At 39.4% G+C, this 11,112-nt stretch overlaps 4 protein-coding genes across 5 annotated transcripts in view; 2 read left to right on the top strand and 2 right to left on the bottom strand.

The window, feature by feature from the left end:
* Positions 1-187: 187 nt before the first annotated feature.
* On the top strand, positions 188-1,792 carry emg1 (EMG1 N1-specific pseudouridine methyltransferase). The gene is made up of 5 exons (XM_026317566.1): positions 188-337; positions 460-561; positions 837-978; positions 1,113-1,318; positions 1,402-1,792. The coding sequence occupies exons 1-5, from the start codon at positions 188-190 to the stop codon at positions 1,513-1,515; spliced, it is 714 nt and encodes a 237-aa protein (XP_026173351.1). The 3' UTR covers positions 1,516-1,792.
* A 188-nt stretch (positions 1,793-1,980) lies between these two features.
* Positions 1,981-4,338, bottom strand: LOC113136746 (histone H1-II-like). Its single transcript, XM_026317781.1, is given in 3 exon segments — positions 1,981-2,685; positions 2,947-3,245; positions 4,089-4,338. Coding segments are annotated over 3 exon segments (1,254 nt in total).
* A 911-nt stretch (positions 4,339-5,249) lies between these two features.
* On the bottom strand, positions 5,250-10,884 carry kel (Kell metallo-endopeptidase (Kell blood group)). Its single transcript, XM_026317458.2, has 18 exons — positions 10,544-10,884; positions 9,665-9,962; positions 9,272-9,571; positions 9,017-9,138; positions 8,383-8,541; positions 8,215-8,286; positions 7,909-8,097; positions 7,662-7,822; positions 7,443-7,560; positions 7,257-7,352; positions 7,067-7,165; positions 6,902-6,979; positions 6,439-6,545; positions 6,189-6,278; positions 6,030-6,097; positions 5,703-5,863; positions 5,525-5,614; positions 5,250-5,439 (listed from the first exon to the last, which is right to left on the bottom strand). The coding sequence occupies exons 1-18, from the start codon at positions 10,625-10,627 to the stop codon at positions 5,293-5,295; spliced, it is 2,439 nt and encodes an 812-aa protein (XP_026173243.1). The 5' UTR covers positions 10,628-10,884; the 3' UTR covers positions 5,250-5,292.
* A 10-nt stretch (positions 10,885-10,894) lies between these two features.
* The window catches only part of fam131bb (family with sequence similarity 131 member Bb), a 40,269-nt gene continuing 40,051 nt past the window's right edge, over positions 10,895-11,112 (top strand). Inside the window, exon 1 of one of the 2 annotated variants that reach the window (XM_026317508.2) lies at positions 10,895-10,923. The gene's annotated coding sequence lies outside the window, so the exon portion shown is untranslated. The remainder of the gene's footprint in view (positions 10,924-11,112) is intronic. The other variant, XM_026317505.2, reaches the window with a different exon arrangement.

Here is an 11,112-nt window from a genome sequence, read left to right as displayed (position 1 = left end):
CTGTGAAATTTGTAAATTCGATTAATATAAGCTTTTATTTATGCAAAATAACCGCTTCGGCGCATCAACAGATGTAGTAATATATTTAAATGTACATTTATCTACTCGTTAATGCCTAAATCCACTTGTGAACGCGCATTTTTTGCCGTGACGCACGCAATCTGCGACTGTCCCTGCAGACGGTATCATGGCGGCTCCTGGTGGGAAGAAGCGTGGTCTTGAACATTTGGACGAATATGAGCCCAAACCAGCCAAACACCTCCGCAGCCTGCATGACCGTATGGCAGAGAGGAGACTGGTTGTTATTCTGGAGGGGGCATCGTTAGAAACAGTGAAGGTAAAACCGCAGGGTTGTATTTGTGTGTTGTTGTTGGGATGCAGCCCCTACCTGCTACAAGTCGAAGTAACAGCAGTAGAAACACTTTATACATGTTTGTTTGTATGTTTTGTATTTTCCAGGTCGGAAAAACGTTTGAGCTGTTAAACTGTGACCAACACAAAAATATAATCATCAAAAGTGGAAGAGATCCAGGGCATATAAGACCAGACATCACACATCAGGTAAGTCCTTCCCTCACTATATTGTTCAGGAATATCTAGTAACCCGTATATTAAAAAGTAGACCCAACCAATATACCAGCATGTCAAGGTGTACAACAGTGCACTTTGTTACATTATTTTCTGTGGAAGAAGATTAAAAGTTACTTTTTTCCCATCTTCAGGTTTTTCAAGACTTACAGTAACTACAAAGTCCATGAGTGCTAAAAGGTTGTATTTTACCACAAACATTTATTACTTAAGTGTTGTTGTTTTTTTTTGTTTTTTTTTTAAACCAGTGTCTTCTAATGCTGATGGACAGTCCACTGAACAGAGCAGGCCTGCTGCAGGTTTACATCCACACAGAGAAAAATGCCCTAATAGAGGTCAACCCACAGACGCGCATCCCAAGAACCTTTACCCGCTTCTGTGGCCTCATGGGTAAACAAGGCCCTGTGTTGTGTTTTCTATTTATATAGTATATGATGATTGGCTTTTTGTGTAGTTAAAGAACAAAACAGGTGGTCTTAACCTCATCTGTACCTGATCTTTCACTTTTCCTTTTTCTATCTCAGTTCAGCTGCTGCACAAGCTGAGTGTCAGGGCGGCCGATGGCCCACAGAAGCTTCTGAGGATGATTAAAAATCCAGTGTCTGACCACCTGCCACCTGGCTGCCCTCGAATCGCCACCTCCTTCTCTGCAGGAGAGCCTGTTTGCCCCCGGTCTTTAGTGCCAGAGGGACCAGCCGCAATTGTGATTGGAGCATTTGCACATGGAGCGGTGAGAAATGGCCTCAGAAGGTAGCAGATTGACTGCTTAGGGGTGTCAAATATCTGTCTTACTGATTTGGCTGTCTTTAATAGGTGAATGTGGACTACACAGAAAAGACTGTGTCCATCAGCAATTACCCCCTCTCTGCTGCACTGACCTGTGCCAAGATGTGCTCTGCCTTTGAGGAGGTCTGGGGTGTCCTGTGACAGCTATAATGAACTACTGATGAGTCAGTGGATTACACAGACAATTTTTCAATGGACGTGGAATGGATGTGAGAACATGAGAGCCCCATTGGACTATAGACATCCTGTTATGTGTACAAGAGTGTGATGGTGTTTGACCACTATGTGGAATGCACATTAGGTTTTGTACCCAGTTTCCATTCAGAAACATGGCTGTTTTTCTACAAACTGTAACAATTTGTCCTTTTTGGATAATGGATCAGTACAATTACATTAAAATGAATTATTACTTAACGTATGATTTGTTTTAATACTGAGAGATATGTCACTATAGAACAGTGGAGAAAAAAATAATACAGGGATTTTTCCCCCTAAGTGTAAAATGAAAACTAGTGATTTTAACTATTAGGAAACCTAACTACAAAATGTACAATTTCAGTTTGCTAAAAGGTTTATTACTGCTGAGTGCTCACCATAAAATACACCCTAATAGTAATAAGTCCTTCTCCTGGTGATCCTTCGTTGCTGTGTTTTTAATTGCAATTTTGTTTTAGGAAGCCTCTGTTTTCGTTGTCTTTCCCAGTAAAATTTATATATTTTTCTGTTTGGTGCTGGTTGACGTCACCGAGTCCTTTGAGCCTTCCTGGCTGTCTTTCTCACTCTTGCAGCTTTGTTTGCTGTAGATCTTTTTTTTATCCTTCCTGGCACTGTGGGTTTTTGTCTTGCTTTGGCTGTCTTCAGTCTTTGTTTTTGTGATTTGCCTGCTGGTTTGTGAGTCTTGTTTTTTAGTTTTTGCGATTTGCCTGCTGGTTTGTGAGTCTTGTTTTTTAGTTTTTGCGATTTGCCTGCTGGCTTGTGAGTCTTGTTTTTTAGTTTTTGCGATTTGCCTGCTGGCTTGTGAGTCTTGTTTTTTAGTTTTTGTGATTTGGCTGTAGGTTTGCGAGTCTTGGCTTTTGGTTTCTGTGCTTTTGGTTTGGTTTGTGTGCTGCTTGGTTTGACAGCTGCTTGTCTTCTCGTCTTGCCTGTCTGTCTGTCTGATATGCCTCTTTGTTTTGGAGTTTTTGTGGGTTGTTTCTGTGACCTTTTTGTTGCTTTGGGGGATTTGCTGGCCGTTTTGCTTGTCTTCAGATCTTCATGTGGTTTTGGGGATTTCACGGAGGTCATTCTTAGATTAGTTGTGTCTGTCACTTTCTGAAATTCAGAAATAATTTTATTATTGACAAGACGAACATCTCGTCTCCAACTTGTAAATTAAATTTTTAAGGTGAAGTCAACACTGCATTACATGGGGAAGAAAACTGCTGCTGCTCTCACTATGGCCACATTTATAACATGTACAGAGCATTACAAAAGCAATTTTCTGCCCTATCATATGTCACTTAGTGTTGTGGTTGGTTCCCCTTGAGCTATTTTTTTTAAACTTAAAATATTAAATAGGTAAGTGCTCTTTACCTTTCTGCTAAGCCTGATTGTTGCATTTCTTGTAGTTTGTACAAGTGTTTCATTGTTAACCAGCCTTTTAGTCATCACATTCACTTGTCTGTTGTTCTTGGTGATATCATAGCCTGCAGCAGCCAGTGTCTGCTTGAGCTCTGCCATAGAGATGCCACCTCGATTTTTGCAGTGGGAAACCACACTGAGTATGAGTTGAGAGGCATGATGTGAGGCTTGCTTTGTTTGTGCAGTGTTTGTTGTGGACACATTGTCCGCCTCACTTTCAATCTGGTGTTTGAAAAGGCGAACGGGAGTCTCTGGCAGATCAGTAAAACAAAATTACGTTAATATCCTGTTCCAAGGACATAACTTAAATCACTTTTGTAAAAATACAGTTGTGAATTAAAAACACAGACCCACAGCAGCCTCCAAAACTGCAGATTTACACATGATTTGTTCTGCATAATATGATTAAAATAAAATCTGATAAAAATTTGCACCACTTAAGTATGAGGCCTCCATTCTCCATCTTGTGTTTCTGGTGTTGAGGGTGGACTCTGTTAAAATCTAGTTTTAAGGCTTTAATTCTGTTAGTTCATATAATTGTGGTTGATGCAATGTTGTTGTTTTTTTAATATTACTTTTTTTTGACACTTTATTGTCAAAAGAAAAACTGGAAAACTAGTAAATATTCACATTTACAAGCTGGTACCATGGGAATCATCCGAACTGGAGCCAATTCATTTTCTGTAGGGTTAATTGACAAAAAATATTAATATCTGATATCATATAATATATGGATAGAATTGGATACTTTAAAAACAATCTGTAGTTTTTCTTAATTTCTTTCTTAACTCAAAAACATGGTAACTAAGCAACAACGCTTTAGTTAGTGTAACTTAAGTTAAAATACTCGAACTAACTAGTTAGCGTTAGTTACCCTACAAAGTAGTCACACATTGGGATAGTAAGGATCCCAAAATGCACAAATGTTTTGGTTTTCACTCCATTCTGGGTTGAAAGTTGATTGTAAATATTAACAAAAATAGTATGTCTCCAAAAACAAGAAGATAAATCGTTAATTGGACGTCTTCGTGTTTAGCTAGTTAAATGCTAATTGACGCTAATTACTAGGTAACGTTACTGCAGCCGTTACTCACTGGGCAGAGCCAGTTTCCCGCGCACCGTCAGCTCCTTCTGGTCCTGGATGGCTCGTTTCAGCAGCCGCCCCAGACGTCTGGCTCCAGCTTTTCCAAGGCCTTTCCCAGTCGGGGTTTTAGTAACGTTAAGCCCCTCTGTTTGTTTTGAGGGCGTCAAAGGCGTTTTTTCTTTCGCTGAGATGTTGCTGCTAAGGTCTCCCTGTGTGCGCCCCCACTGGCAGGCTGGTTTGGTTGTTACCTTCCTCCGCATTTTTGCTGTTCGCGTATTTCACATTTCTCTTTGAAATATGAAAACTCTCCCGCTGGTTGTTGGAAAGTTGAACAGGCTTAATTTCAAATATATATATGTTTTAAATAATAACAGTTCTTTAGTTGCTGTGTTACCGGTGTCCACAACTGTTGGAAAGGACTAAGTACATTTACTCATGAGCAAATTTGGGGTTAACCTTATTTGTAATTTACCTGGGTATTACCTTTTCATGCTAACATCACTTTAGACTTTCCCTGTTCCACAGGGAAATGTTAAAAAACACTAATATACATGTGTTTTACAGCATTAGTTTTGCTTTAAATTAAACTATCCAACAACAGCAACAACTTCTGTATTAAATAAATAGGTATTATAAAAGACTAAAATGTGTTTTTTCCTCTTTATTCCTTTGTGAAATATACCTAGCTGTGTAAAGTAGATAAACTAGCTCCACCTCACGATACAACAATAAAATGCTGTTAAGTCACAGAAGCATTACTTTTATTTTTGATAGTATGTTTGTTTTTTCTGCTAATTTTATTCCTGCTTTTCTTAAATAGGATTTTCAATGTTGTACTTTTTCATGTGTTTTACACTGCTGCCTTGGTAATTTGAGTAAAGTGATGGGTCGGGGTACTTCTACCACTACTCAAAGAGAAAAATAAAATCTGTTTTTCAAATGACTCAATTTTATTTCCATTTACAATTTACAATAAACAACTTTTTTAACTAATAAAACATGCAAACACATCTTAACTAAGGCTAAAATCATCAGTGTTTTTGTGTTGTTACTTAGGTAGGTAAATGGGTATTATGTTATATAAGCTTATTTTGAAACAACAGTTTGCTAATATCCACAGTGTGTTTACTTAATGTTTTTGGCCCCAGATGTATTTATTTGTTCGATTTCTTTTGTTAAAAAAAATAATCCTGCTGGCTGTCAGTGAACTGTATTCAGCATTTTTGTAATAAATGCTGCTGAGTTTTATTGGGACACTGTAGGCTTGTAGGACACAGGTTAGATTTGACACAAACGACTGTAATCAAGAAGGAGGGTTCCAAGGGCATGAATTCACGGTATGGGTCAGAGTCACAGTTAACCTGCAAAAGATTACATTAAATGATATCAGATTTTGTAGTTGAGAGCAAAGAAGCTAAAAGTTGAAAGATAATTAAAGTACATTACCTGAGAAAAAGATGAGAGAAACAGACGAGTGTGTGACAATCCCGAGATGGAGGTGTCAGCTGGGCGGTTCTTAAGACTCTGATGATAAGCCTGAAGAAAGAGTGTACAAAATATTAATGAATATGTGAGCTCAATGTTGTTGTCACACAGAGCCTAAAGCCCAAAGATGGCTCCTCACCTGCAATGCTATCTGCAGTGCAGAATACTGCACCCACACCTCCTGCTGCTGCACTGCTGACAGAGAAAACGCTCCACCTCTGCTTTCTTTTTCTGTTACAGTGAGATAGTGAGCCCACACGCATTCCCCCACAGTACGCACTGACTCACTCTGGGAGTAAACTACAACAGATCAGAGAGATGGTCTTGGGATTGCAGTAAACAGCAGAGTGTAGAGAAGGCAGTTTTTACGTCTAAAAAAATATTTTATTATTATGGTAATTTATGTGCACATAAACTAAACACTAAATTGGCGAAATAATGGCAAAAAAATGTGAACTTCTCTTACTGTCAGGCAGAAGCAGGTGGAGGATATCTTTCGCAATGAGGAAACCCATTACACCATAATTCATTGCCCTGTTAAAAAAATAAACAGTATACTATAGCGTTCAATTATTAGTATACTATGAAAAGTCATTAGTTCTCTTTAAAGTAGTATGCACTTTACCTGGGATAGGTTGGATGAAAGAGAGGAGGAATAAACATTCCCATGGGAAAGAGGAGATCATTACCCTGGAGAAATGGTGTAACTGATAGACTAAAAGAATTAAGAAAAGATGAACTCACCAGATACTCAAAACAATCATAAAATCAAATCAAATGTATTTATATATCACACAAATTAAGCCAAGGTGCTTTATACATGCTAAAAATAAGTAATGAGAGAATTGATAAACTTTTAGTAGACAGAAACTCACATGTCAACCATCTCAGTCTGCTCAGTCAAGAGTTTATTGCGTCTCTTTTGCTGCAGGGACAGTAGCTGGACGTAGTTGGAGAAGAAGCTTTGGTTGCTGACCGACACCTGAAATCATACAGGTTGGGGGGTGTGAGTGGTTTTCTTTCTTTTCAGCTGCTCTGCTCTTAGAAGTTGCAACTAAATGCCCAAACCATAAAATGGGTGAATTCCTGAATTTACAGAATGCACCTAAATGCATATTCACTATTTTATATCTCATATTCTCATTTACCACTGATGGAAGAATTAATAGTTAAAACATAAATGTAAGTTTGGAAAAACATTTTTTAAAAAATCTGTTTTGAACAATAAAACATCTATTTGACAAAAAGTTAATTGACTTAGTTGGCCTTAAATAGGGTTACATTTACTTGTTCAAAAAGTCCCTAATCTGATAAAGCCATTGGAAGTCTAAAATGTACCTCAGAGAAAAGAAGGTCAAGCTCAGCTTCACTAGAAATGTCTTTTGTAGTCCAAAGCCTTGGAATTAAAGACTGAACCTGGAAATAGACAGAGTTTAATGAACATCTAAAACAGACCATAATAAAAGCTAGAAGCACAATGTCTAGTGATGTTCTTTATGTTACCTTTTTCATAACAAACTGAAGAGACTTCTCATCTTTCCACTTGAGCTCATGTAATTTGGACTTGAAGGAAGAGAAGATGTTTTGAATAATCTCCTCTGCCTGTTGAACAATAAAAATGTTATGCTCTGCTTCCCGGCCTTGTAACTTTAATGAAACAATCATGTTCCAAAGCCCCACTGTGTCTCCTCACCTCCCCGTGTGCAGTCCTTTCACTCAGAAGGTGTGTAAGAACTGAGTCAAACCCTTTCTCAGTCTCCAACACACAGTGTTTCCAGCGAGGAGCTACCTGGTAAAGAGTCCCACAGAGATGACATGTGCAAACAAAATCAATTCATAGACCTGATTTTTTTTTCTTACTTGGAAAATGTTGACTCACCCTCTCATTGTTTCCAAGAGCAAAAGATAAATTGTTTGCTGTTTCAGAAAATCTAGAGTCCAGGGCAGGCATCAGGGTATGGAGCAGATTCAGGACCATGTATGTTTGAAGGGGACCCCTGAGTGGAATCAAATGAAGAATCAAAGGGGGGGAAATAGAATAAAAGGGAAAGAGCCTGTGCTTATTTGATTATGGGTTGTTCCATCTCACTTACAGTACCTGCTGCTCAGTTCATGCTCGTTTAGCCATTTCCCAATGATAGGGGACATTTGCATAATGTAGGGTCTGTTATGTAGAAGGACATGATCGTCTTCAATTAGGGGCAGTGGATGGAAAACAGCCTGCAGACAGCCCAACCAATCAATAGCAGGGGCCTGGCTCTGTGAAAGCATTAGGATAAAGACTTTTTTATTGTAGTGAATTCAGAGACATTACATGTGTATGGTGGCACAATCTTCCTCTGTACCTGTAGCTCTTTGATGGTCATGCGCTGATAAAGTTGTCCGTTCGACAGGCGATAGTGCAGAGGGGCGGCAGCTACAGCGAGCTCAGAGGACAGAGCCAAGAATATGCCGGCATGAATCATGTTGCTGCTGGGCATGGCCCCCAGCAGGGCCAGGTACCTCTGACATGACGCCAAGAATTGGCGTAGTGTCTGGAGTAAAAGGAGCCAGGAGAAAAATAAAGATATGCATTAGAAGGATGGATGATTATTGTTGTATTCAATAAAATACTTCTCTTGAATCAGTGAGAGTCTAGCTAAGTCATCAACCTCAGTTTTAGCTTGAGACTTCTGTGTCTTGCTGTTCCACTCAATGGGGATCAGCAGATCTGGCTGATCAATCTGTTGATAAAGAGGAGACTTGAGTTAAAGTAATAACACAAAGCTATGGAAGTGTTCCTGCAAGCATATTAGGACTTGATCCTAATTGATACTGGCCTGTATGTATCTTTTGGTCGTTTCGTGGGCAGTTTCATTTGGGTCTTTGCCCACATAGAGGTTGAAGAATGGAAAGGTGGCATAGTCTCTCATTAGCAGGCTAAGGGTGGAGTTGAAGTCAGAGTGATTCCATTGGCCTGATACAGCCCAACCTCCCAGCTGCAGAGAGAGAGAAAGTGAGAGATTAAAAACATAAGGGGATCATCAGAATCAAAAGACTGGGACACAGATATAAACTTAACAAAAACAACTTTAAACATGTGTCTCACAAATATTGCATCAGGCATTTCAGGCAATCAACAACAAATAAGTCAAACGCCTATCACAAATTAACAGAGCGGATATTCTGAAATCATTGATATTGTTTAGTCCAGGCACTCAAATGTATTAACTAAATTGTTGTGTTATAGACAAGGAAAAGACATGTTACCTCTGAGGTATGATAAATTACTACTTGTGATCTTGAGTAGTCTATTTTAGTCATGTGACTCAATAAAGAGTGCCTGAATAGTTATTCATGGTGGACAAGCGATTTCCCCTTAACCTATGAAGTGAGAGGAGGTAAAGGAACATTTCAATCCCGTTTTAGTAATTTTAAGCCTTGGAACTGCGTAGAAATGGTAGATTGTCATACTTCCTGGATGAGTGTGAGGAACGGCTCTGCTCCAGCAGTGTCTATAGATCTTGTGTCCAAACAGGAATTGTAAAATCCTTTGGCCTTCTTCACTGCCAAACTACTCGAGCTGTCATTTGATTCTGACACACAGATATAGAGAAATACAATTTGAACCATACAGTGATGTAAGATGCTCTCTTACCAAAGAAAGTGATTAGATAAAGCAGAGTGGTGTATTTTAGATGGCATTTTTAGCTGAAAACTTAAAACTACCTAAAATCTTCTTCAGATACTGCAGCAGCTCAGTTTTTCTGTCCCGGATTGTCTCCTCTCTCAGCCCCCTGTCTTCTCTCTCCTTATCTTGTCCTCTCCTCTGTAGCCATATAGATTTTTCATTCTGATTCTGAGGATGTCCAATGATACCCTGACCTCTTTGTCTCCCCCCATTCTCTGGTGGGAATATGTCAGATCCACATGTGAACAAGAAATAGTCGCAGGGCTGCGTGAATGGATCATCAGACATGGACAGATGTGCAGAGGCCCACTGACATGCTGGGGAGAGACATGGAGTCACTGCAGAAAAGAATAAGAGGAGAGTTAAACAAAATGGCAAATTCAGTATTTATTGTCACATTGTTGCATGAGTGTGACTGTCTGAGGACGTACCTATGGTATTGCTCCTATTTTGAAGATTCTGATGCATATAGTAAATTATTCCCAGAATGGCAGCACACAAGGAGAACCCCAAAAAGAGGAAAAGCAGCTTTCGATGGTGAATCCACACTGGCTTTGCTTGGTGACGATGCTCTGGGTTAGACTCAGACAGCTGTGTCCCAGGCTGGAGCTGGGTCTGTTGCTGGTTCTCAGAGTGATGATGGGTAGAGAATGGCAGCTGGAACAGAGGTGGAAGCTGAATCCCCCTCTCAGGTTCTGGCTGTGTCGTTGGCTGGATCGATAGCTGAGGCTGGAGGTTAGCAAGAGAAAACAAATTATAAGTGGCTAAGTGCCCATGCTTAAGAAAATATTTAAGAATTCCTGTTTTGATTACTTTCAGAAGAAAGTATTGATCACACTGTTGAGTTCATTCTGTTCAGAAACTCAGTTTGACATTTTCAAGAACTACCACATGATATGAAGCTAATTTTAATTTTAATACTACTATTCCTCTAATGACATGACTACTGTATTTACTGAGATCTCACCACTGACATCATACTTTATTGTTCAGATATTGCTCATACTGAATGTTAATATCACTGGTGCAGGCCAGCGGCCTGTCTATGCGCAGGGTGTTTTCTAACTTATTCTAACATATACCAAAATTACTGATTAGATGTTTGCATTTTGAAACAAGTTAGGCAACACAGTTTGTGCACACTGTAAACCTCACTCAAATTCAAAACCACTTAACATATAGAATTTCCCTGGAAGATTCAGGGATCTGATGAAGTTTCCAGAAACTAAAATTCACATCAGCCTCATTACAACGTGAACAAAGTAATGCTTCAAAATAACATAGTCAGCGTTTTGTTTTTGAAATCTTACCTTAAGCTCTATTGGAGTTTCACCCATTCTTAACATATGGGTGTCTATGTTTCTCCAGCGTGTGGCATCCTCTGTATTGTACATTTGATGTTTCACATGTGCAACTCCTCCTGCTGTCCCTCCGTCAAACAGCTGTCATCTCTGTTCTCTATCTCTTTTTATTACTCACTTCACTCCTCATCTGAGACTGATAAAACACCTCTGCAGGCTGCGTCTTGCTCTCCGCTGTAGAACCCAAATAAGCAAGCAGAATATGGTTCTACTCTGGGACATTCACTGGAATATTTTTTGGAGAAACTCAAAATGAAGATTGCAGCTTGTATTTTTAGTTGTCCACCTGTGCGCAGCGTCAAAGGATTGAGAACTGAAGGCTAGTACTGGTAAGTTGAGGCCAACAGATTGCTCTAAATGAGGAGAAGCACTTCTTCCTGGAAAGTAAACACACTTAGATGTACACGCACACGTCCACTATCGTCATTATCAGTGCAACACATGGCTGGTAACAACTGATAGAGCAGTTTGGCGTCCTGGAGGTTATGGGACAGTGTAATACGTCATTGAGAGTCTGA

The sequence above is a fragment of the Mastacembelus armatus genome, chromosome 16, assembly GCF_900324485.2.
Source record: "Mastacembelus armatus chromosome 16, fMasArm1.2, whole genome shotgun sequence".
NCBI classification, from domain to species: domain Eukaryota; kingdom Metazoa; phylum Chordata; class Actinopteri; order Synbranchiformes; family Mastacembelidae; genus Mastacembelus; species Mastacembelus armatus.
Note: the sequence above shows the minus strand (reverse complement) of the source record. Positions and strands in the feature narration are given on the sequence as shown.

What these genes read in the sequence shown, in the direction of transcription:
- kel (XM_026317458.2), bottom strand. Translation starts at nt 10,627, where the DNA reads ATGTACAATACAGAGGATGCCACACGCTGGAGAAACATAGACACCCAT. An exon ending in CTCTTGGAAACAATGAGAGG is followed by an intron (nt 7,353 to 7,442) that starts GTGAGTCAACAT and finishes ACTCTTTACCAG; the next exon opens with GTAGCTCCTCGCTGGAAACA. An exon ending in CAGACTGAGATGGTTGACAT is followed by an intron (nt 6,279 to 6,438) that starts GTGAGTTTCTGT and finishes TAATTCTTTTAG; the next exon opens with TCTATCAGTTACACCATTTC.
- emg1 (XM_026317566.1), top strand. Translation starts at nt 188, where the DNA reads ATGGCGGCTCCTGGTGGGAAGAAGCGTGGTCTTGAACATTTGGACGAA. An exon ending in CCGCTTCTGTGGCCTCATGG is followed by an intron (nt 979 to 1,112) that starts GTAAACAAGGCC and finishes TTTCTATCTCAG; the next exon opens with TTCAGCTGCTGCACAAGCTG. An exon ending in GAGCATTTGCACATGGAGCG is followed by an intron (nt 1,319 to 1,401) that starts GTGAGAAATGGC and finishes TGTCTTTAATAG; the next exon opens with GTGAATGTGGACTACACAGA.